Source organism: Ascaphus truei, chromosome 1, assembly GCF_040206685.1.
Source record: "Ascaphus truei isolate aAscTru1 chromosome 1, aAscTru1.hap1, whole genome shotgun sequence".
NCBI lineage: Eukaryota > Metazoa > Chordata > Amphibia > Anura > Ascaphidae > Ascaphus > Ascaphus truei.
The window spans coordinates 400968990-400994542 of NC_134483.1; the positions used below are offsets into that span (position 1 = coordinate 400968990).

Here is a 25553-nt window from a genome sequence, read left to right on the forward strand (position 1 = left end):
TCCAAGCCTTCTCCATACTTTTTTCTTCCCATCATTCTGGTGCAGGTTTCATCTGTCCAAAGAATGCTGTTCCAGAACTGGCCTGGCTTTTTTAGATATTGTTTGGCAAAGTCTAAACTGGCCTTTCTATTCTTGAGGCTTAGGAATGGTTTGCACCTTGTGGTGAACCCTCTGTATTTGCTCTCGTGAAGTCTTTTCTTTATGGTAGACTTGGAAAATGATATGCCTACCTCCTGGAGAGTGTTCTTCACTTGGCTGGATGTTGTGAAGAAGTTTTTCTTTACCATGGAAAGAATTCTACGATCATCCACCACTGTTGTCTTCCGTGGACGTCCAGGCCTTTTTGTGTTGCAGAGCTCACAAGTGTGTTTTTTTTTCTCAGAATGTACCAAACTGTTGATTTGGCCACTCCTAATGTTCCTGCTATCTGTTTGATGGATTTTCTTTTTTTTTTGTTTCACTTGCATTGAGAGCTCCTTTGACCGCATGTTGTGGGTTCACAGCAACAGCTTCTAAATGCGAATGCCACACCTGGAATCAACTCCAGACCTTTTACTTGCTTAATTGATGATGAAATAACGAAGGAATAGCCCACACCTGTCCATGAAACAGCTTTTGAGTCAATTGTCCAATTACTTTTGGTCCCTTGAAAAAGAGGGGACTACATATTAAAGAGATGTAATTCCTAAACCCTTCCTCCAATTTGGATGTGAATACCCTCAAATTAAAGCTGATAGACTGCACTATAAGCCCATATTTATTATTTAACTGTAACTTGAATTTATTTTGGTACACAGCCGAAATAACAAAACTTGTATCTTGTGTGTGTGTGTTTGTGTGTGTGTGTGTGTGTGTGTGTGTGTGTGTGTGTGTGTGTGTGTGTGTGTGTGTGTGTGTGTGTGTATATATATACACAATTATATATTTAGAAATAAGTACATTTTAACGAATAGATATTTTACAATACAATTATGAGGTGTAGAATTCAAAATAATTGAGGAAAATGTTTTCATAACTGCAATTGTCTGTTACTAACTGTTGGTAACTGAAGCACAACATACAATAACAAATATTGTAAACATTTCTTAATTCTGCAGTTTGTCAGAATATCACTTAAATTGCACATTTTCTAAGAGTAATTTTACACATTGACCTATATTCACTAAACTCTGCTAATAATCATAAACCACTTGATTGTCAGACAGACTTTGACATTTAAACATAACCTTATATATTAACAGGTGCAGATTTTGAATGTATAAAGGGAAAAGGTGGTAATTTTTTAATGGCTTTGGTCCTTTGGTTATTTCCGGTGATATATTGCAGAGTTGTCATTGAAAAGTCCTACTGTATGCTAACATTTTCTTATGATCAATATCCTTTATGTGCACTTACAATTCTTAGTGAACACAAGTGTAGCCAGCCTTATTTTATCTACTGATAATGAAGAATATCGCATTGTAATGTACAATATCTCGTTATACATGGAATATCAGAGAATTTCCATAGACTTAAATAGCAGTGATCATTGAAAATATCACAACATATCCCATCATGATGCAACAGCAGGAGCAATAATCCTTGTTACATCTGTATGGAAAGCGATAGCTCTAAACAAATATTTTCATGAAAAACTGAAAATAGTACTGATCTTTGTGAACAGGGGCCTAAAGCTGCAGTTCAAGCAATATCCTATGTAGCCATGTCTGGTTTTGGCTACTACCCTGCCCTGCCCTGCCTAACATATAAGTCCTGGTAGAGTGCAGACAGTGTTAGGCCCAATCTGCGTTTTCCTCAGCAGTGAGCAACTCCCTGAGTGACATGGGGAGGCGGGACAAGGCCTGTGTTCTACCCAATCCTGGGCTCAGATCTTGAACCCTCCCCCTGGGACTTAGGGGGCAGCACTTACTAAATTTAGTCAGTAGTCTCTCCCTTTGAGAGAGACTAGTCCCACAGGAGAGGTGTGCAGGGCTCTGTCACCTAATATACCCTCCCTTAAGGGAGTGGGAGTGAGGAGTATACCCCTGCTCCATCAGGGAGTAGGGGAAGAGCTAGGATCGAGCTGGAGGCCGCAAGCCCCAGGGTTTGTGTCCAGGGACCATCCTAAGGCTGGAGACCAGTGTTAATGTATGCAGTGCTGACTGTATACTGTATTCCTATCTGGAGAGAATAAAGACGGTCCCGGTTACAAAATATACTCCTGCCTCTGAGTTTGCCATCTATCAGGGGGAGTATGAGAGAGTTCTTCCAGCACTCCTAGAGCCTGCAGAAGATGGAGGCCCTGACCAAAGAATGAAGGGGACAGCTATCACCCCTAAAGCCTGTTCTGTCTTCCCAAACAACATCAGTGGAATCTCAGAGCTCCTGTGAGTTAACAGGTACTCAGCACCATTACACACCTGGTAGATGGGGAATCTCCCAGAGGGGAGGAGGGGCTAACACTGCTACACCTAAATGTTTTAAAAAAAAATTCTAAATAAATCAGTTCTGTACTATGAGAAAATACTTATAGCATTTTAAAAAAATACAAAAAAAGATTTTTTTATGTATTCTAATGTAACAGGCATTTTTGTTCCTATAGCAACCATTTACAAAGTCACATCCCCTTCTGCAACAGCATCACCTTTTTGAGCCCTGCCCTCTCTTGCTGTGAACGAATTGAATCTAGTGCCTGCCAGGTCACATGAACTTCCTCACAGAACTTTGTCTGTCAGTGCAGCAGAAGAGGATCCAGGATGCATTTAGTGAACCCCAAGCCGAATCTTCAGCAATCTATTACAGGAGAACGAATCGATCAGCAACTTAGCTAATCACTTGACAGTGTGTAGATTGTATTGATGCTCATTTGAATGATTTTTTTTCTAAACGACAGCTTGAGCTGCAGCTTTAAGTCTGTAAAACAATGTAAAATAATACCTACACTACTTAATTTTTTGTAAGGGATCTAGGGGAATTGAATGACCCATAAACATGACTGTCATCCTGTTTCCCTAATGTTGCTATTTAAATATCTAACTGTTACCATTTCTTCCTTGTCTTAGACCCAAGAATTGAGCTAGAGTCAAGATATTGGCAATGTCTTTACAGAACAGTACACACTAAATTGTGCAGGAAAGTATTTTACATTCTAACAGTGCCTTACCTTATAAACATATGGATTGTTTCGAGAGTCGGTTAAAATATCAAATCTTGTGTAGACATCATTTAAAAGATTGACAATTTTCATGGCCCCTTCCCCAGAGGCATGTTTGCTGCAGAAAGCATTGAATCCCACAATCCCACTAAAGAGAATGGTAACATTATCGTATCTTTTGGCTGGAACAGGACGCTTATGTCTGAGTTCATTCGCAACAGAAGGTGGAAGAACAGAATATAACAAGCTGTAAAATGAGAATGAAAAGAATATGTTTCTTAGAAGTACAGCAAAATCTGTGGGGGCAATGTATTAAAGACATTTCTAGCAAAACAGACATTAAAAACATCCTTTTCGGCTTGCTCCGTGCATCAGTGTCGACACATATCTTCCATTATATCCATAACTAAATACTAAAACATAAAACAGTAATTGCCAGAAGATTGGAGGGTATAGGCATTTACCTCATTAAATATTGACTTTTAAGATACTTAATTTGTATATAGGATATAGTTTGCAGGTATCTACAAACTTGCATCTTAAGGGCTTATTCTATATCAACCGAAGCGGCCGATCTGGACGTTTTTAGATCATGTTCTCCATTAAAGTCAATAGGGAATTTCGGCCAAAAACGGACGCTTCAGCTAATATAGAAGGTGACCCTATGGTCAATATATTGTGCAGATGCTTCCCATGCTGGGTAACATTTTGGTCCCATTAATTTGAATAAAGTTGAGCTCTTCTCCAGGGAAATCAGCTTCACATTCTATTAAATGACCACCTGAATGTAAATGCTAAAAGGTTTACAACTGTTTAACTGCACACATACCTGTGCTCTCTTAACATGAAAGCACAATTCTGCGGCTCTGACTGACTGAAAAATATATTTAAATATTGTTGCTAATGATTTTTTTTACATCAGGGGGCTAATTTATTCCATTTTGGAATCAACATTGATAACTGTTCATTTGGTATGTTGGCCCCTAAACAGCCCAGATGCCTAGAATCAAATGTAATACAATTTATTGTTTTGCTTTATTGGTGTTTATTTTGGGCCACATGGGCCAAAAAGTTGAAGAAAAAAAATAAAAAGTAGAAATCACCTCAGGAAAAAAAGTAGTCTTTCGTTTTCTGCTATGAAAAAAAGGTTAGTATGTAAAATACAAGAAATTGTGCTTTCTCTACAACGAGAAAGCAGATTATTTTCTTTATATATGACCAACAATTGTGAATTGAAATTAAATTTTAAAATGTCCTGCAACAGATAATTACATGTAGTTATATTATTCATTGAATCAAATATCTTACGTATCAGTTTTTTTCTTCTCCTCTTCCAAAGCTCTTAAGGTGTGCTGAAGCCTGTCTGTCAGTATTTCCAATTCTTGTGTCAACTTGTATTCCTCTCTAAACTGTTCACCCAGAAGGACCAGGTCGCGGGTTGCATCATGCAATGGGATGTCACTCAGATATAGCCCTCTCCTTGTCAAATCATCAAGATTCATTACACTGCAAAGCAATGAAACAATTCAATACATCTTTGCAACCGCAGCCTTTAAAAAATAAATATATTTTAGAACTATTATTACTTATTCAGTTGGCATCAATAAATCATTCTACATTGGTATTGGGGTATTGGCTTTTCCTAGGGCATAACCTGGTCAATGTTCGTAAACTTATTCTAAATCCGCATTGTTGTGTTATAATGGACTATGGAAATAGCGTCAATACATGTAGTTTTGCAAAGAAGCATTAGAATGTATAAATATTAATATGAAGAGTTATGTACTTATACATGTTCTATTATTATCACGTTAAATGATTTAGTTAATGTGCTGTACAGTAGCGCAACCATGAGGGGGGCAAGAGTTCATTTGCACCCTCCAAGAATTGCTCTCACCCTTACAGAAGCCTCACACTGCTCCCCACAATAATTAAACGTATTGCTATGGGAGAGAGAGCGGGGCCTCTGTAAGAGAGCAGCCCTTCATCTGCATCGCAGCGTCAAATGACGCTGCATCGTCATGATATAGCAACGTCAAATGGCGACGGGTTGCCATGACAACGAGCCATCACATGAGACGGTAATGTCACTTGGTGATGAATTGGGATAACACAGCACCGTGTGATGTCCCTGCGTCACTTGATGGCGCGTTGTCATTGCACCGCATCAACACGTGATGTCGCAACGTCATGACACCGTGACTGCTCACCCCAATCAGATTTTCTGATTCTGCCCCTGCTATTGTAAATTCTAGCATTCAAAGTTCTGCAATGAACTGTCTGATTGTACGTTCTATATGCCGAGTCACATACACACTTTAAATAAAGTTGAAATACAGATGTAGCTAATGTTATTGCAACCTGTGATGCAAAATCCCTGTCCCTGTCTCGTATGCTGATTCAAAACAATGGCCACTTCTCGCGCTGGGGTGTTGTATGTGTCCCACTGTACTGCGCTTTGGGTTGCAATAACGTTGACTACATCTGTATGTCTGCTAAAATGGTAAAACTTAGTCTGTATGGCCATAGAAGAAAATAATGATAGTGCATACACAGGCTAATCTAATTTAGTTAGTAAGCATTTATGATCAGGCCTGCCAAGAGGTGAGCCGAGGCCTAGGATTCAAGCCGTGAACCAGGCCCAAGCCTAAATTTTTGTAATATATTTTTTGTGGGGGGAGGGTTGGATGCTGGCTTGTCTAATCGATGATCAGAGGAGCCAGGTCCATTTGTTAAGTGGGAAGGCATTATAAAGGGCATATTCAACACCTTAAGTTGAGAGACAAATTGGGCCATGATGGACAGTGTTTGATGGGCCGTTCCCAGCTGTTACCCACCCACTGTCTGCAACCTGTAAATGCTAATACAAATTGCAATTAAGGTTAATTAACATTCTTCATTAATAAATTTCAATTTACTGACATGCACAAAGATTTGCCTTTTGTTATAGTATTTACATGTATGCCAAGATGCTACAGCTAAATGACTTAACAATGTATATGTTTTATCATAAAACACCTGATTCACTAAGTCCTAGTTCTAGCTTACTGGTAAACTTTGAATAAACTGTAAACTATAGCTAGATTTCTTTGGTAATGATGTACGTTTTTGCTAAAATACTGTACATGAATCAATCCCCAATGTATGTACGCTTCTTACACCATGTTGGATGGAAACATCTTAATGAACTGTTCCTAATGTACACCCACCAGCACTTCTTTCCGCAATTATAATAATGTTTTCCCAAACTGTAGCAAATAAAAAGGATCAGAGTATCATGTGGGACTATTATGTTTTATGAAAGCCTTATCTGGCTCCACAGGCATCACAATGTTTTCTGAACTGTGATCTCATTTCCTTTTAAAATCTACAGCTCATCTAATATTATTGCTCTGGAATTAGAGAATCCATTCCCACATGTTAGTCAGACTAATAACACTGCTCTATCCAAACCTTCTGTTCTCTTAACACATCAAAAGTAAAGGTCAAGATGGTCATTTGGTCTGAACAATGCATCATAGTTTCCCCTACTCCCATTCCTACCTCATTAAGAGGGCAGTAAAACCAACATTACAAAGGTACAAAAGCATGTTAGTATACCTTGGAGAACAAAGAAAGAGAATGTTGTCAGCTTCAGGTAAGTAGATCATTTGTCCCTTCAAGCGAAGGCAACTGATTTCTGTGCCAGTCAGTTCATCTTCACTTTCTAATTTTTCCACATCCAGCAAACCTTCCTTAATATAAAATGACACTGTATTAATTGAAATAGTATGGCAATAAAACAAATACAGTAAATAGGTAGGAATTAGCTCATGCAACTTGGAGAGAGCAGAGTAGAGGTTCGGGTTAATAACTAAACCTGGAAAAGCCTTGAAACCCAGATCACATGAACAAATCATAAAAATACAACTCATTTAGGAGATTAAATCACTGTAATTAATCACAGTTTGCATATAATGCACATGAATAATGTAGGAATGTGGTGCCATTCTGACAAAGGGAATTGGAATTTACAACCTTGACCTCTATTCAATATACTGTGAAGATGCTTCCCAACGCTGCAGGATGAATAGGATTAAACTCATATCCAGGATAGGGAAGCTGATTTAATATAATGGCATTTAATACAGTATAGTATATGCAATTGGGCCATTGAAGAACTAGTAGAAATAGTTGAAATCTGTCAGGCAAATTGGAGTTGTAGCGTGTCATGTATCAAAGTCTCCCAGCTGCAAAACAGGGCAAAACTGGTGTAAAAATACAGTACCACATTCATCTATCAAGAAAATACCATTGGTTTAATTGGGAATTACATTTTGGTGCAGTTTTTTGTTGCAGTTTTGCAGCCGGGAGTTTCTGATACATGACCCCCCAAGTTTATTATAGGGAATATTAATCAATTTAACAAACAGGTGTAGCCAATGTTATTTAAACTGCTGGCGTGACAGGACACACTGTAACACAATGTACCAGAGGGAAACACGCCCATTGCTTTCAATTAGCCATGCAAGATAAATGGGCAGTGCTAACACCAGCCGGTGCAATACCGTTGGCTACATCTTGCTGCTATTGCCAAGTTGCTGGGCTGAACATTTAGATTCATTTGGACGCTTATACTTTACTCTCAGTCAGACGTACCCATGTTGATTGCAAGTGCTCACATTCTTCAATTCACAATATGCTCTTTTTCATTCATATAGCATGATACATATTTGTTGTCTGACAACAAGTGGTAATTACATATAAAGGACACTAGATGGCGCTCAAACACTATACCTATGTGCAAATAACAGTGAAATAAACAATCAATTGAAATAAAATAAAACAAATTATATATAAACTACACCGTGCAATAAATAAAGATAAAAACACTCAAACCCTTGTAGGACTGTTTCAGGGTCCACACTCAAAGTACAATGGAACGGAACCAGGGGAGCGTCAATATCTGAAAAAATACATACAAACTACCATAGTGTATACTGTATATAAAGCAACATATAAACGGTAGGGCTCCAAGGAGCAACAGAGTGCTGAATTAAGGAATATAGTCCATAAGCAGCATATAATTAGGGAGAATAATATCCCAGAAGAGAGACAACAGAGCCAAGAATAAAAAAGCCAAATCAAATTTATCCGGAAATGGTAAAATTCAAGGCTTACAAGATACCAGATTCAAACAGGCGTGGGTAACAGGTTTAAAGATGGAACGCCGAGTCGCGACCTCGTGGACCTCCTGCACGTCTGACTTCTCCACCGGTATCTCCTGTACTGCAGACTGGATGCCGATACGTCACTTCCGGGTTTCACGGAACAGTTGGCGCCAACGGAACATCAGCTGGAGACTGTCTCCCTCAGGATGGCACGTCGCGACTCGGCGTTCCATCTTTAAACCTGTTACCCACGCCTGTTTGAATCTGGTATCTTGTAAGCCTTGAATTTTACCATTTCCGGATAAATTTGATTTGGCTTTTTTATTCTTGGCTCTGTTGTCTCTCTTCTGGGATATTATTCTCCCTAATTATATGCTGCTTATGGACTATATTCCTTAATTCAGCACTCTGTTGCTCCTTGGAGCCCTACCGTTTATATGTTGCTTTATATACAGTATACACTATGGTAGTTTGTATGTATTTTTTCAGATATTGACGCTCCCCTGGTTCCGTTCCATTGTACAACAAGTGGTAATTAAAAATATTTAAAATAGCAATGCCATGATCAAAGCCGTGTTAACGAGTTAAAATTTTCATGTCGTAATTTCCCTCAATGTTAGAGGAAATACAACAGTTAATCATCTGATCATCCCAATAAAAGGATGTGGCACATCATTAAGCTACAGTAGCTGGCATTATGTACACACACATTTATGCAAATATTAGGCAGAATTTTACAGAAACCAGTTCTTTAAATGAGTAGCATATATCTGACAAAACAGGTTGCTAAGTTCTTATATGGTATTGCTGAGAATCCTACTTTATCTTTTAAATGCATATTTTCCTTTCTTTCTGTGATCTTTAGCATTTGTGATTTTTCTGTGATATATATTATTAGAAAATATTAATAAAGAAAATAGGGATCAATATAATTGCACCCATACTGTAACAATAGTTTATTTGTTATACAGTGCTCACATAAAATTCTGCCGGTCTGTAATTTGGCTTTGAGGAACAAGTTGATAAACTAATTTGATGAGCTTGCACTGGCATTTGAACTGGGATTTCTCATTCCAAAACCATTATTGTTGCCACTTGACCACTTCTGCTGTATGGCATACCCCCAGAATATGTCCAATCAACTATTTAAAATAGATAAAAGGGTCATACTATAAATAAGGCAGGTAAAAATCTATTCTTCAGCAAAATATAACAGTAAATACTTAAAGTGGTGTATCGTACTGTCATTCTTATTGATAATTTAGTGTTAAAACTCAATGCAGCTTATGCAGTAGGTATTCAAATGTTGAATTACTAGATATATTCTGTATGTCAAGTAATAGCTGGTTCTATTTTGTTAACTTGACGTTGTATCCACATGTTTACGCAATACTGAAATAAATCTCCTTTTAGCACAGTCTGAAAACAATGAACATTTCCAACTACTAATTATTCTGGCATTTTTGACAGCTACAGTAGCTTTGAAATTCAGAAGAAAGGGGATCTGGCAAGTTCTCTAATCTTCTTGTTTACTGTACCACAATTGTGCCTGTCGTCCGCAGTCATTTAATTCAGCACTGCTGTCACCAAACTGTATTGCTTATAATAACAACGGCGTATCTCTTTGTAGCATATCTACGTCTAAAGTTTATATTCTTTAGGTACCTTGCTCCTTAGGACGAATACAGTGTTGATATGAGAAAGAATCCCATGGAAACCAATATCAATATGAGGTCGAACCAAAGAGAAAACTGACAGTAGGTTGCAGTTTCCAGGCTGGAGCTGAATTTTTTTTTGAAAAAGAATAGTAGGTTAGCAAGTAAGAAAGAACAATTGCAGTTCACATTAATTAAGTGGGTATGTAAACTTCAAATGAAATATTTACATAATAAAAAAAATCATAATTATTGCGAGTTAAAGTTAATGAGCGCTGTATGACACATTTACTGATATCTGGAATCTACTCCAGGAAATAAGTAAAACTGCCGTTCAAATTGCTACCCCTTGTACACGGTGGTGGAACTACCATATGTGCAGCCGACCAGTGTCCATCACTTTTAGAGGCCCATCCTTCATGTGCCGGAGCACTGTTCCGGAGTTTATTTTAGCAGCTGCAACAACGTTCCGTCATTTCTAATTTCCCTCTCTCTTTCTCAACACCCTCTCCACGGGCACTACCCATGGTGCGGGGCACAATGCGGCAGCAGCAGCCCACCCAGGCGCTCCTAACTCAGAAGTCAGGCCCCAACGGATTACAACTTCCGCAATCACTGCGTTGGTTGGCCCCCTTCCATCGCCGCCACCGTATAACGCGGGGGCCCAGAGGGATTGTTTTTCTTTGCTTGCACTGGAGGCTTACCAGTTACTTGTTCCGACCAAGTTGTACATACACCGTTCTAAGATGAACATGGACATTATAAAACTGATAAGCAAGAATCAGTAGGGGCTCCTGAGTCCTGATAAAATTACAGCCACTGAAACCTAACTGTTGCAAAATCAGTGGGGATGGCCTATGCAGTCTGCTATTATTCTGGATCATATCAGATATGCAGATATGCAGTTATAACACACATTTCAACATGTAATTCATGGTGCTGCTCTGCTCTGTTTTTTCTTTAAAGTTACTGCACATGTACAGTAACTTCAGAAAGAAGTTCTCCAGAGCTACTAAGCTTCACTACAGTTTGTTGTGTATTCATTTTCAGGGTGCATAAAAAAACTTGACAAATATGAATTGCTCCTTTGTGACAGTAGGGGGGTAACCAGGCTCTCAAATAAAGGTTGAAGCCCGTTTGGTTACCCCTAATCTGTAATAAGGGTTCAAGAAGAGTTAGCTATTGAGCCCAGGGTTGTTAAATGCATAAACTGTAATTGTGTGACAATAAAGATGTTATGTGTTTTTGCCTTTCCATGGATGACAGCGAAAAGGGTTTGCTAGTCTATGAGTTTCCAGGGGGGTTTTGCGGAGAAAGTGTTGTTAGAATGTCTAGGTAGTCGGGTTCCAGAGTTGCTGGATACCCCAAAAATGTACCCGAGAATCATGCTTGATTCCAGGATACATATAGGCACATTGTCCTGGCAATATCTGCCCTTGAAAACCCTTGCGCGACACCCTGCAAGGGTTCCCTGCTTCCTGCCCAGAAAGGTAAATGGAGCATAGGGATGCAAAGTGTCCAGGTAACTATGAAGGGTCCCTAGGTTAAGAGGGATGCCCAGTTAATGCCCCGGTCACCAAGAACCTGCATAGTGGTTCATGGGTTGGTTCCCTGCTTCAGCACTGACCAGAAAGGTAAAAGGGGCTAGGATGTAAGGTGTCCCTGAAACAGTCAAAGGGTCTGTAGGTTAATAGGGCTACCCAGTAAATGCCCAGGTCAGCCAGAACAAATACAGGGGTTCTGAGGTGCTCCAAACATACATATAAGGTTGTGAGGGGATGCTTACAATCCATACTTAGTCTATGCAATAGTGTGTGGGGAATATTGCTAGTGAAAAATACCTATTCCCCATACCAGAAAGACGTTGGGTTTTAAAGTGTATATTTTATTAACAAAGTGTGTTAAGTACATATATGCTTTGTGCACAGTAAATGATCTGGGAATTTCAGAACCAATGTTCTGACAGGCCACTGGGGTTACCAACTTGGTGCCAGTAAGTCTTACTAGACCCTGGAGATGAAAGCCACAGAGTATGTCCGAGGTGTCAAGATCGTTTGGGCAGGAGGGAAGAGCAAGTACCCATGTCCTGGGATGAATGGAAGTTCTCTGAATTTCCGTTGCCCTACCAGGCTTGGAGGAGCCAAACCCAGCGTGTGGCTTCTGAATTGCAAGTGGCAACCTTGCACATGCCCTTGGCAGATTCAGCACCCCCACTTGCCCAGCTTCACAAGACCAGCATCACTCTGATTGGCTGGTTAGGAAACGCCCACGCCCGGATTGGCTGCAGGGTTTTGTGAATGAAACTCAAGGGTATTATAAACCCCTGAGTCAATCAGATTTGTAGATTCTAAGCACCAAGTCTAGCAAGTAAATTCAAGTCCTCTAGAGAGAGGGGAGCGGTGGCGTCTAGAATTGCATCTCTACAGAAACTTTAAGAGGTTTATTTATCGTACTGTGATATTGCTTATTGTCGCACAGATAATCCCACTTAGTTCTATGGGAGTTTCCATATGATAGTGCCCAAATTGGCCCTATCGCAGTTTAATGAACCCCCTAAATTCTTTGGTGAAATTATAAAAACACTGATGTAGTATGTGTAAATATTTGGAATAATTTACAATATGATATCTTCATCCATTGTTTATTACTACTGCAATCCTTTTTTTGGCATTAGATAATGATGTTTACAGAATGTCTGAATATTCCCTAATGCATTGACTACCCAATAAAAATAAAGTAATTCTAAACATTTTACCTGTGGAAGAACTCTGTAAATAGCATTCCCACACTGTGTAACAAAAAGGTCTCTATCAAACATTATGTGAAATGGGAAAGCTTTGCAGAAAGTATAGGGACTTATGCGGGACTCCTGTGTGCCATTTTCTTCGAATCTGTCCAGATCTTCATACAAATCTTCTTCTCTGCAGTCTTTTTCTTCAATTAAAAACTGTGTGTGATCATATTCTTCATTTCTTTGTTGAATTACCTGAGAAAATGCAAATTTTAAAGCAGAATTTAGCTATTGCAATGGTATCGACACCTACAGTATATGCAACAAATAGAATTGACTTATTTTATTGATTAAATATAAATGCTCTTTCTATAAAAAAACAACTTTTTTACTACAATAAGCGTCTTCAATAAACTCAGAAAAGTTTGTTTTGACCATTTTTGTTACAAAAGAAATGAAAAGGCGCTGGGGACCTCTTCACCCAGTTCTATGAATTGTGAATAAGTAACCACAAGAATTCAGAGCTCCCTTTGTCTAAATGCAAATTAGCAGTAGTAATTTTCACAAAATAACTAATTCACATACTATTACTATACTCTGAAGAGCTGCAATAAAGCATTCACAGTCTTCGTCCAGGGTGACTAACTTGCCAAAAAGTAAATCTATAGATGTGATTGCCATAGAGAAATTCAAATATTTTAGCCTACTGTATTCTAGGTTGAAAAAAACACACATACATATACTGTAGATGTAGCAAGACTTACAGTGCCCAGCACCGCAGCCATTTGCTTTTTGCCATGGCGATGAGGACAGTGTCTGCCACAATCGTGCTGCTGGGGGTCCATGCTTCTGGATCCATTGGGGTCGTGATCATCGCGGTGGCGGCAACACAAATAGTAAGTCTTTCTACATTTGCATATCATCACAAAAACATTAACACATTAGTAACCAGTGCATCATCATCATCTCCCCTAGCACCCTTCATCATCATCATCATCTCCCAGTACCCTTCATCTCCCCCAGCACCCTTCATCATCTCCCCCAGTCCCTTTCAGCACGTCAGTGCGGGAGCGCATCAGTGCGGCAACTGCGGGTGCTGGAGCAGATTGGGGGGGGGTGTGTCAGCGCGTCAACTTCTGGTGCTGGAGTGGGCTGAGGGGGGAGCGTGTCAGCGCGTCATACCTGTGCTGGAGCGGGCTCAGCGGGCGAGGGAGAGCATCACAACACTGGAGCGCGCTCCTTCCCTACTAAGGAAGGGAATGGGGGTTGAGGGCCGTCGCGGGCCGCACAGGGAGTCCTGGCAGGCCGCATGTGGCCCGCGGGCTGTATGTTGTGCAGGCCTGATGTAAATACTAGCTATCAAAGAAACCATCCAACAAAAGAAAAACAAACCTACTGTAGGTTTGCTGACCATGCACTTCTTTAACCCAGGCTTTGCTGTTATGTTAAACTGCAGACATAAACTTATAGCAATCTAGGTTAAGATGGATAAGAAGCAAAAAGTGACACAGTGTGAGTGCTCATTTGCATGTCATTGTCCCAAATCCCTGGCTGTAGTGGAAGCATTGTACTGTATGCTGTGTGACCATGGGGAATGGCAGGTTTGTGGATCTAAAACATGTATATGTGTTCATAGATGCTTTCAAAAATTACTTTATTATTCTTTCAGAATAAGTAATATTTTCAATTATATAACAATTAAAAGTCTTATATTTTATTGTACATGTTCCTCTGTTTTTAAGAGTACAATATTGCTCCCTTTATCTAAAAGTATAATCATTCAATTTGGCATATTCTTTTATTCTTTTGAAGGCAAATATTTAGAGGGACATAAAATTCTGTCTCAAAGGCTTTGTCAGATTTCAAGTTTTGAAGATCACGAATCACAACCAATTCTAGTAAACACAATGTTCACTCTCAAAGGATAAAAAAAGACTGTTTAGTTTCTATCGCCCCTTCATCTTCTTCCAGAAGACTTAGGCCATGCTTATACCAAAGGCGGCCATGCACGCGATGCCAAAACAAATTCATACGTCACTATACATTAATGTCATTGCTATTTTTTTACAATTATGTCTAAACTTGTGTCCTTTAGAGCTGTTTTTTTTCTGGTACTCTATACAGTATATAACAAGGGTTGTCAATTAACTTTTTGGCAAAGTTCAAATTTTCTGATCAAGGTATAGTAAAACTTCAGGAAGCATGCAGGAAAGAATTCGCACCAGGTATGGGAAGAAGGGATGGGGGAGCTAAGGGAGTCCATGGTAGGTGAAGGAAAAGGGGTAGTGTGTAATGGGATCCGGGTGGGAAACGTGGCATTTAGTGACATTGGAGAGAGGAAAGAGGGCTATTGGAGGGAGGTAGAAACTCAGAGGTTAGTTGCTGATTTGTTATTCAAGGAATGGGAGGGAAGGCGGTGTCAGGAAGTAGCAAGGGTCCCCCGGGCCTCCCAGTAAGAGATGGGCAAATCTATTTTTACAAAATTTGAATCCGCCTCGGCTCATGCAGTTCCTTTGAGCCACGGATTTCCGTGGATCAGTCTCAAAAAGGCAAATCTGCCTTTAAAAAAAAATAACATTTAAAAAAAATCTATCACTGACAATCCGAGCGGCGGATTTCAAATCCGTGACTGATTGTTAAAAATCTGCACTTGGATTTAGAGAGACAGAGACTTTCAATTTAGTAGAATCTCAAGTTGTGTACACGTGTGTATATATCCCTCAAACCTCCCTCCAAATAAATTAGGGCGAGATGCCTGTGCTGAAAAAGGAGCACACCTGAGATACACAGCTGATGCAAAGTATATTTAAATGAGTCCCATCCCACACTTCCTAAAACTATTTCTCTGCCATCCTTACTCTTCTCACTTGGATATTGGGATTTTATATTAGAATAATTTTGCACAGTTGAAAGTGATTTTCTTTTTGCGCTCATTCACCATATTCTGTTAATGAAGATTGACATAGGAATAAACCCCTTTGCTGATGAAATATGTTCTAGGGCCATGTGGCAAGAAAAGATTCAAAGGCCAAAGATTTATATAAAAAATGTGATCTTGTTTTTGCACAGGCACAAAACTAGAGTAAAATAATTTCAAAGTAATAGCAATTCACTTTGCAAGTCCCTTTGTTTTGTTTAGCATTTTGAACAATAAGTATATTAAAAACTGTAAATATAAACACTGAAACACAGACATACAGTACCGGCATAGTGTTCGTTATTCAAAACTTGCACACTTCATTGTGCTATTTTACAAGTACGAGTTTTAATGTGTCAGCCAAAATCATACAATACAAAGAAATGGAGCTGCTGTTTAACAAATTGGATGATGTGCATGCAAGATTGTGCTATTTGGGGACATTTGATTAAATTGCTTTAATGTATCTTTCTTAAGCAATATAGGGCCAGATCCAAAAATGGTGCTAAGCTTTAGCACGCCTTTTCTCTCATTATACTCCTGAACTACTAAAAGACTAATACATGCCCTCATTCAATGTCGTATTGATAACTGCTAAATGCTTTTATCTGGCGTCCCTGCCTCACATCTCTCTCCCTTAGAATTCAAGTTTTCAGTGTTTATTTTTTTTATAACATCTTTGTTTATTTTTGTTATCGTTCCGGTGTTTTTATTTTATTTAAAGATCAGTGTTTGCGACGCATGCGTGCAGCAGCTCAAGCTGGCACTTAAATCAAGAGCTTCGCTGAAGCGGGATGGCAAATAAGCTCTAATTGGGGCAATTCCCTGAAAAAGTCACCTTACAATGGACTAAACAAAAATTTGAGGAACGATGTATTTTTCACCCACAGGGACTAAACCACGGGAGACCCACCACGAGGTGAGGCACAGTCTATCTCCACTATTATCAACAAGGAGCATGGCTCCTCCTCAGAACCGGAGTATTGTATTGTATGTCTTTATTTATATGGCGCCATAAATATACATAGCGCTTCACAGTAGTAATACATGTTGTAATCATATAAATAACAAATAATATAAATAACAGGTCATGGGAATAAGTGCTTGATCCCTGCTACAAGCAAGGAAATACAGAGTATTTTTAAAGACTTTAAACAAACCCTCCAGTTGGAGTTGCAGAACGCTGTGCAGGAGCTGAGGCAGGAAATTGCCTCCAGTGGGGAGCAGACTGATACACTTGAGAACAGGGAAGAGGCTTTAGCTGTGGCTCACAGCAAACTTGAGCACAGAGTAAGAAGCAACTATTAAGACCCTGGAGGAAAAACAAGACCACCTTGAAAATAATTCCCAACTTAATAACCAGTGGATCAAGAATATCTAGAGAAGCAGGACCAAGAAAGCCTGATCATTTTTCTGACTGATTTTTCCAAATAGGGTCACCGAACATGGCACGTTGGGAGCTTCTTATGGATAGAGCGCACAGAGTAAGGAAACCTCGGGGAGTGCCTCAGGATTCATCTGTAGATTCAGTGGTGCAAATGCACTATTATAAAGTAAAAGAGAAAATTATCCACATTCTTAGGCTGCGGCCAGGCAGGGAGCGGGCGTGCTGGCGCTCGTGCGCTGCGCCCTGCACGACCGGGCGATTCATGGCCGGCTAGGTGTGCGCTCGTCTGGGGGTACGGCCACGACATCATGGAGCTGGTTCGATCTCAAAGGGCGAACCGCTCACGTGACGTGCTTGCGAGCAGCAAATTCATATTTGCTTTCTCTGCAAGCATCTAAGTGCCGCACATGCTCAGGTGCTTGCCCACACTGGCCACACACATTGCCGCAATGTGTTTCATCGCGGCCAGCCTGAGCACGCGCGCCCACTCAGTGCCACCCTGGACGAGGCCTAAGGCTTAAACAGAGGAATACAGAAAACTTTGTGTCTTCCCTGATCTATCGCCAGTGACACAGGCCAAGCAGACAAGTTGAAAACCTATAACATATGGTACATGAATTGGGATGCCCCCTTTAAATTAATAATAATAAAAAATAGCTCCCAAACCATTGTCCGTGATGCAGAAAATGGCCACCACATACTGAGCGAATACGGACTTCTCTCCAAATCCAGTGCCCCGATGCAACAATCACCTAAACCGCAGATGACCCAGGCCACATGTAGTAAGGTGCAGCCATGCATGAATCCCTACAAAGAATAATCTGTCTGTCCCTGTGGTCACGGCTTCTGGCACTTTGACACAGGCTACATACTCCCTATTTTCTTTTTTTTACTGTTACCTGTTTAATGTCTGTCAATTTCCATCTGTCAGTCTTCCCTTCTTGTTGCAGGTTTGTATTTTTCAACTAGAGAAAAGCAGTCTGGTCCCTCAACATCCACTAGGAAGTGTCCATGGCTGCGGGAGGTGAAGATCACATGGGCGACATGCGGAAAGTCTCCCCTCTTTGCACTAATTTTGGCGACTCATCCCTCTCTCTCACCCTGTCGCGGTTTTGGTTTGTGAGTACATGAGGGTTAAACATCACAGAGGAATCCTGTTGTATTTTAAAGTATGCTCAACATTTCATGATTAAATACAGGTGTCCCTCATTTGCTATGTGCTCCTGCTCTTTATTGCACTCCATAAACACAGTGGCTATGTTTGGTGGGACGGGTGAGGTCACCCCATTTATTAATATATCCATCCCTTTCTCTCTTTTGATCACAATATGTTTTAATGTATAATTTCCCCAGTAACCTATTCACACGTACAGAAAATAGTCAGAGATCTACTATATGTTGGCTATTAACAACATAGGGCCTCATGCAGTAAGCCCCGATAAGGCTTTTTCGGCATTTTATAGCCGTTTTTTGCCCTCCTGATTCAGTAAGCCCCGATAAGTGGGAATTATCGGCAACTTTTCTTCCGAAAAAAAAAATTTCGCCACCCGGCTGCCGATAAGCCACTTATCGGGACTTTTTTTTCCCGCCTGAATTCAGTAAGCCCCGATCAGCTTTTTGGTGCTGATCGGCAGGCCAGATTGGAGATTTTATGGCCAATCCAGCCCGCCAACTAAAGTTGGCAACTTGCTGAAGGAGAAGCATCGGCAAGGGCGACACTTAGGAAAAATCAGCCCTTTTTCCTGCCTGTGATTGATGCCGGGGGTCTCCGGAGCTGATACCCGCACCGGAGCCCCCCGGCATGCATCCGAGGCAGGAAAAAGGCATTTAAAAGCCACTTCATTACCTTAGCGGCTAACCGCTAAGGCAATGAAGGGGTTAACCCACCGTGCCAGCGTTATTGTGGGTAGCGGGGATGGGTGAGGGGGGTATTTGGCCCTGGGTGTGAGTTTAGGACTTGCGGGGGGGATGCGGGGGCACTTAACCCCTTCACGACCGTAGCGGTTAATACCGCTACGGTCCTGAAGGGGTTAAGGCCTCCCGCTACCCACCCGCAAGCCCTAAACAACCACCGTTGGGGCTAATGCCCCCTTCACACACCCCCACTACCCACAATAATAAAAAAAACACACCCCAGCCCCACAATAACGAATTAAATAAATAATTAAATAATTATATATATATATATATATATATATATATATTGTGACAGAAACCAGGGGTTGGTAATAAACTCCATATACAGGGCTCCCAGGATACTGAACAGTTTCTGTCCTGTCTAAGCTGAACAGGGCAGCCTCGTGGTACAGGCACTCCATTCCACAGTTTGTCTGCTGCCTGTTTTCTGTCACCTGTCATGCTGATTAGAGTTCAGGTATATAAGACCTGTTTCCTGTTTCCTCTGAGCCCCGCCCAAGAGCCTGGAAGGCTGCTGAACTGCAGAGGGGTGAGAAAGCCTCTTTCCCAAATCGCTTCATTCATTCTGTTAGTTTGTCTAAAGACTGCAAAGGTACTTATTTTGTTGGTGGAAGTGGACAAGCCACTTCCAACTCTGAGTCAGGGACATCTAAGTTTAAGTTATCGCTCAGACGAGCAGCTTTTTGTTTGGCTTTGTTTTCTGTTTAAACTGTGGCAGTCTCAGTGCCTGGGACTGAATAAACCAGGCATAGCCTGTTTAAAGGAACAGTACGTGACGTCTCATCATTTAACCTACCCTAAAAGACCGTGTTCTAACAGTCCCGGACAGACGGCGGAGCCCTGGAGTAAGCCGTTTGTCACATATGGTGGAGAATGCGGGCAGAACACTGAAAGGTCTGGGGGTTAAAGAACTTTAAAAAAAAAAAAAAAAAAAAAGAAGGTTTTTTTTTCTCTCTCTCCAAACAAGATGGAAGACGTGGTGAGTGCGCTGGTACGCAATGTCGCTGTCCAGAAAGACGCGAATGAAGCCCAGCAACAGGCGAGTGAAACCCAGCGACAGCTGTTAATAGCCCAGCAAGAGACTAATGCAAACCAGCAAGAGACAAACCGCCTGCTGAGAGAGGAGCAAAAGCGGTTCGCTCAGGGCTTACAGCAGGAACTCGAGATCCTGAGGGGGACTATCAGTAACCTTCCACTGGCAGAGGCAGCCCCAGTTCCGAAAATGACCAGGGCAAGCCACTACCTTCAGAAGATGGGACCCTCGGATGATGTGGAAGCCTATCTTCTCACGTTTGAACGCACGGCACAGAGAGAGGGATGGCCAGAAGCTGAGTGGGCTGGTCTAATCGCACCCTTCCTAAGCGGCGAACCCCAGAAGGCTTACTTTGATCTAGAGCCAGCCGAAGCTAACGTCTATGCAAAATTGAAGTTCGAGATCCTCGCCCGCCTCGGCGTAACCACGGCTGTTCGTGCCCAAAGGTTTCACGCATGGTCCTTCACGATGGATAAAGCCACCCGAAGCCAGATGTATGACCTCATCCACCTCGCCCGGAAGTGGCTACAACCCGAGATCAACTCAGCAAGCCACATCGTGGAACGGTTGGTCATGGACCAGTTCTTGAGGAAACTTCCCTCTGCCTTACGCCGTTGGGTCAGTCGGAGTGACCCCCACAATGCGGATGAGCTTGTGGCCCTTGTAGAAAGGTACAGTGCAGCAGAAGAGCACCCGCAACCCACAGTCGTGGAGCAACCCCACTATCCGAGGTTCCAGGACTCTTCCAGAGACGGTAAAAGGGTACCGGGGTTAAGGGGCGCTGAAGAGCGGCGACCACCTTCACGCCGCCCCAGCAACAGTGGTTCGCACACTAAGGGCAATAGCCAACATGGGGAGCCGGGAAAAGGCTCTAAGTGGGACACAGACTATGTACCTAAATGTGTAAATTGTCATGAGAGGGGCCACACAGCAAAAATCTGCCCACTAAATGATGAGCCCATGCAATGCAACAGCGTGGAACCTTATTCGCTGTTGTCCCAATGTATGGGCCCTAGCCCAGAGGACCCCTTGAATAACCATCTGTGGGCATTTGTAAAGGTTAATGGTAAGAGGGTTCGGGCACTTCTTGACTCTGGGAGTATGGTCACACTAGTGTCCGAATACCTATTGCCCATTAAGAAGAAACAGGTAAACAGTTCACAAAGAGTGGCAATTTGTTGTATACATGGGGATAATCATGAATATTCCACTGTTGATGTTTTTTTTGAAACAGAATTTGGTTCTTTAGATTTCAAGGTGGGTGTTGTACCCAAACTGGCACATGATGTGTTAATAGGGACCGACTTTCCCCATTTTCTAAAAATGTGGTCCCCACCTCAGAATAGCGCCCAGAGTTCAATAGCAGACCATAACGAAGTGTTAGAAGAAACAAATCCTTTCCCTTTTTCAGAAATGGAGGTTGACGAGGGCCCAAATAAGAAGGGGGAAAAGGAGGAGTGCTGTGAAATTCCCTTCCCCATCACTACTTTGGTAGGGAATACCCCAAATCAAGATGTTGATCAGGCACTTACCACCCCAGTACAGGATAAGACCCTCGCTGACCTAGAGGTCAGTCCTGGGAGTTTTAAGAAGGCCCAGTGGGAGGACCCCACATTAGCGGTAGCAAGGGGAAATATACGGGACCAGAATAGTACTCATGGCCAACCAGATAGGTCACTTGCTTACCCCTACTTCGAGGTAGAGAACGACCTAGTATATCGGGTTGATAAAAGAAAATCAGTTACAACTAAACAATTGTTGGTACCACGGACATTCCGTAACGTAGTATTACACCTCGCACATAGTCATCCATTGGGGGGACACCTAGGGGTGGAAAAGACAAAAGAAAAGGTTCTCCGAAGCTTTTATTGGCCTGGGGTTCTGGCAGAAATTACAAACTATTGTTCCTCATGCCCAGAATGTCAGATCACCGCCCCGTTCAAAGCATACCGCAGCCCATTGGTACCCCTTCCCATAATAGAGGTACCATTTGACCGGATTGCTATGGATCTAGTAGGACCCCTAATAAAGTCTGCTAGGGGACATCAGCATATATTGGTAATATTAGATTATGCTACCCGATATCCGGAGGCAGTTCCCCTACGTAGCACCTCTGCTAAAAACATAGCAAAAGAGTTAGTACTTCTGTTTTCCCGGGTCGGAATTCCTAAAGAGATCTTATCTGACCAGGGAACACCATTTATGTCCCAAGTAACAAAAGAGCTATGTAAACTCCTAAAAATCAAGCATCTCAGAACCTCAGTCTATCATCCACAAACAGATGGTTTAGTGGAAAGGTTCAATAAAACCTTAAAGAGCATGTTACGCCGGGCGGTCGATAAGGATGGGAAAAACTGGGACTGTTTGTTACCATACCTGTTATTTGCCATTAGGGAAGTTCCCCAGTCATCCACAGGCTTCTCCCCGTTTGAACTATTGTATGGCCGACATCCAAGGGGCTTACTGGATATAGCCAAAGAAACTTGGGAACACGAGGTTACCCCTTACAGAAGTGTAATAGAGCATGTTGCCCAAATGCAGGACCGCATTGCTGCAGTCCTACCCATAGTGAGGGAACACATGGAGAAAGCTCAAGAAGCACAAAGGAATACGTATAATAAGGGTGCTAGGGTCAGAATTTTTTTTCCAGGTGATAGGGTACTAGTTCTGGTTCCCACCGTGGAGAGTAAATTCCTTGCTAAATGGCATGGGCCATATGAGGTCTTGGAAAGAGTGGGAGAAGTAAATTATAGGGTAAGGCAGCCAGGTAGGAGGAAACCTGAGCAAATTTACCATATAAACCTACTCAAGCCCTGGAAAGATAGAGAGGTCTTGTTAACCCTAGTACCCCCAGGTCCGTCAGAGAATCAAGAAACTGACCCAGAGGTTAGCATAGCTGAAACACTGTCCGTGCATCAGAAACGAGAGGTCCAGAGTTTAGTGAGAAGGAACAAAGAAATCTTCTCTACACAGCCAGGTAAAACTAACGTAATTAAACATGACATAGTCTCTGAACCGGGGGTCCGAGTTAACCTTAAACCGTACCGAATCCCAGAGGCCAAGAGAGAGGCTATAAGTTTAGAGGTTAAAAAAATGCTAAAACTAGGCGTAATTGAGGAATCCCAAAGTGGGTGGAACAGCCCTATAGTTTTAGTCCCAAAGCCAGACGGTACAACAAGGTTTTGTAATGACTACCGGAAACTAAACACGGTGTCAAAATTTGATACTTATCCTATGCCCAGGGTGGATGAACTTGTAGAGAGACTGGGCAAAGCCCGATATCTCACAACCCTAGACCTAACAAAAGGGTACTGGCAGGTTCCCCTCACAGAAAGGGCAAAAGAAAAAACAGCCTTCTCAACCCCAGACGGCCTCTTTCAATATAAGGTGCTGCCTTTTGGCTTACATGGAGCTCCCGCCACATTCCAAAGAATGATGGATAAAATTTTAAAACCACATGTTCGGTACGCTGCCGCCTACCTGGATGATGTGGTAATCCATAGTGAAGATTGGCAGTCCCACCTTCCAAAGGTCCAAGCTGTGCTCGACGCAGTTCGGTCTGCTGGACTAACTGCTAACCCCGCTAAATGCACTATTGGTCTGGAGGAGGCCAAGTATCTGGGGTATTCTATTGGTAGAGGGTTACTCAAACCACAAACACTCAAAGTAGAGGCGATACAAAATTGGCCAAGGCCAGTCACAAAAAAACAAGTAAGGACCTTTTTGGGGTTAATTGGCTACTATAGGAGGTTTATTCCCAATTTTGCAACTAAGGCAACCCCACTAACCGACCTCACAAAAGCAAGAGGACCGCTAATGGTAAAGTGGTCCCCCGAAGCCGAACAGGCCTTTAGAAGCCTGAAAGAAGCTCTCTGTGCCCAACCAGTGTTGGTCACACCTGACTTCTCCAAAGAGTTCGTAGTCCAAACCGACGCATCTGAGGTAGGGCTGGGGGCGGTACTCTCCCAGGAGTCTCAAGGGGAGGAGCACCCCATCCTTTATTTAAGTAGGAAACTAAATCCCCAGGAGAAAAATTACTCCATAGTCGAGAAAGAGTGTCTCGCAATAAAGTGGGCTGTAGAGACACTCAAGTATTATCTGTTGGGGAGAAAGTTCCGATTGGTCACAGATCATGCACCCCTTACCTGGATGTGTCAAAATAGGGAGAAGAACGCTAGGGTGACCAGGTGGTTCCTAAGCCTACAGCCCTTTAAATTTTCTGTGGAACACAGGTCGGGGCACAAACATGGCAATGCCGACGGGTTGTCAAGGATGCACTCCCTAATATCCATGGTCGCTCACCCCTCGAGGTCTGAGCTGGGGGGGAGGATATGTGACAGAAACCAGGGGTTGGTAATAAACTCCATATACAGGGCTCCCAGGATACTGAACAGTTTCTGTCCTGTCTAAGCTGAACAGGGCAGCCTCGTGGTACAGGCACTCCATTCCACAGTTTGTCTGCTGCCTGTTTTCTGTCACCTGTCATGCTGATTAGAGTTCAGGTATATAAGACCTGTTTCCTGTTTCCTCTGAGCCCCGCCCAAGAGCCTGGAAGGCTGCTGAACTGCAGAGGGGTGAGAAAGCCTCTTTCCCAAATCGCTTCATTCATTCTGTTAGTTTGTCTAAAGACTGCAAAGGTACTTATTTTGTTGGTGGAAGTGGACAAGCCACTTCCAACTCTGAGTCAGGGACATCTAAGTTTAAGTTATCGCTCAGACGAGCAGCTTTTTGTTTGGCTTTGTTTTCTGTTTAAACTGTGGCAGTCTCAGTGCCTGGGACTGAATAAACCAGGCATAGCCTGTTTAAAGGAACAGTACGTGACGTCTCATCATTTAACCTACCCTAAAAGACCGTGTTCTAACAGTCCCGGACAGACGGCGGAGCCCTGGAGTAAGCCGTTTGTCACAATATATATATACCCAACAACACCTATACCCCCCTAACATACAGTATAGTAATGGGCAGAATGACTATTATCCACAAATGGATAATAGTGCAGTTGTCCATTTACAATACATACACAACAATAAAGACTTTAAATACATATAGCACTCACCCATGTCCCACTGCCACGATGAAGGCCATCCTCATCGTCATCCTGCCCATGCCCCATCCGCTTCTGCAAAACAAACACAAGAATTACAACATCCAAATTAATGTCCCCTAACCCCTTAATCACCATAGCGGTTATTAACCGCTACAGTTATTAAGGGGTTAAGCCACCATCACCCACATACCCTCCCCCACAAAGCCCCCCAACCACCCTCACCCAATACCCACAGGGGAGTCCTACCAAATACCCTTGGGCCTAATACCCCCTCCCCCAGCACATACAGTACAATAATGTGCCAAATAACTATTATCCACATAGGGATAATACATTATTTGGCCATTATTAAACACATTCAATAACGTTAAAATGTAAAGAAACTTGTACTAACCTCATCAATAAGAAGTCTCCGTCGCCAGCATCATCCTTGGGGTCCGTTGCCAACATTAGAAATAGCCACAACATTTCAATATCATTAACATAACACTGAACCCCTTAATCACCTTATCGGGTACTAACCTGAAAGGTAATTAAGGGGTGAAGCCATCCTGCAATGCCTACAACAGTTATGCATAACATC

The 25553-nt window shown here is 42.0% G+C and overlaps 1 protein-coding gene across 3 annotated transcripts in view; it reads right to left on the reverse strand.

Moving 5' to 3' along the window:
• GUCY1B1 (guanylate cyclase 1 soluble subunit beta 1) overlaps positions 1-25553 on the reverse strand; it is a 128334-nt gene that overhangs the window by 17035 nt on the left and 85746 nt on the right. For all 3 annotated transcript variants that reach the window (XM_075612728.1, XM_075612738.1, XM_075612718.1), the window contains 5 exons: positions 12694-12924; positions 9949-10065; positions 6734-6867; positions 4442-4639; positions 3143-3380 (listed from right to left, as the gene is read on the reverse strand). In XM_075612728.1, coding sequence (XP_075468843.1) covers positions 3143-3380; positions 4442-4639; positions 6734-6867; positions 9949-10065; positions 12694-12924 — 918 coding nt within the window. The remainder of the gene's footprint in view (positions 1-3142; positions 3381-4441; positions 4640-6733; positions 6868-9948; positions 10066-12693; positions 12925-25553) is intronic.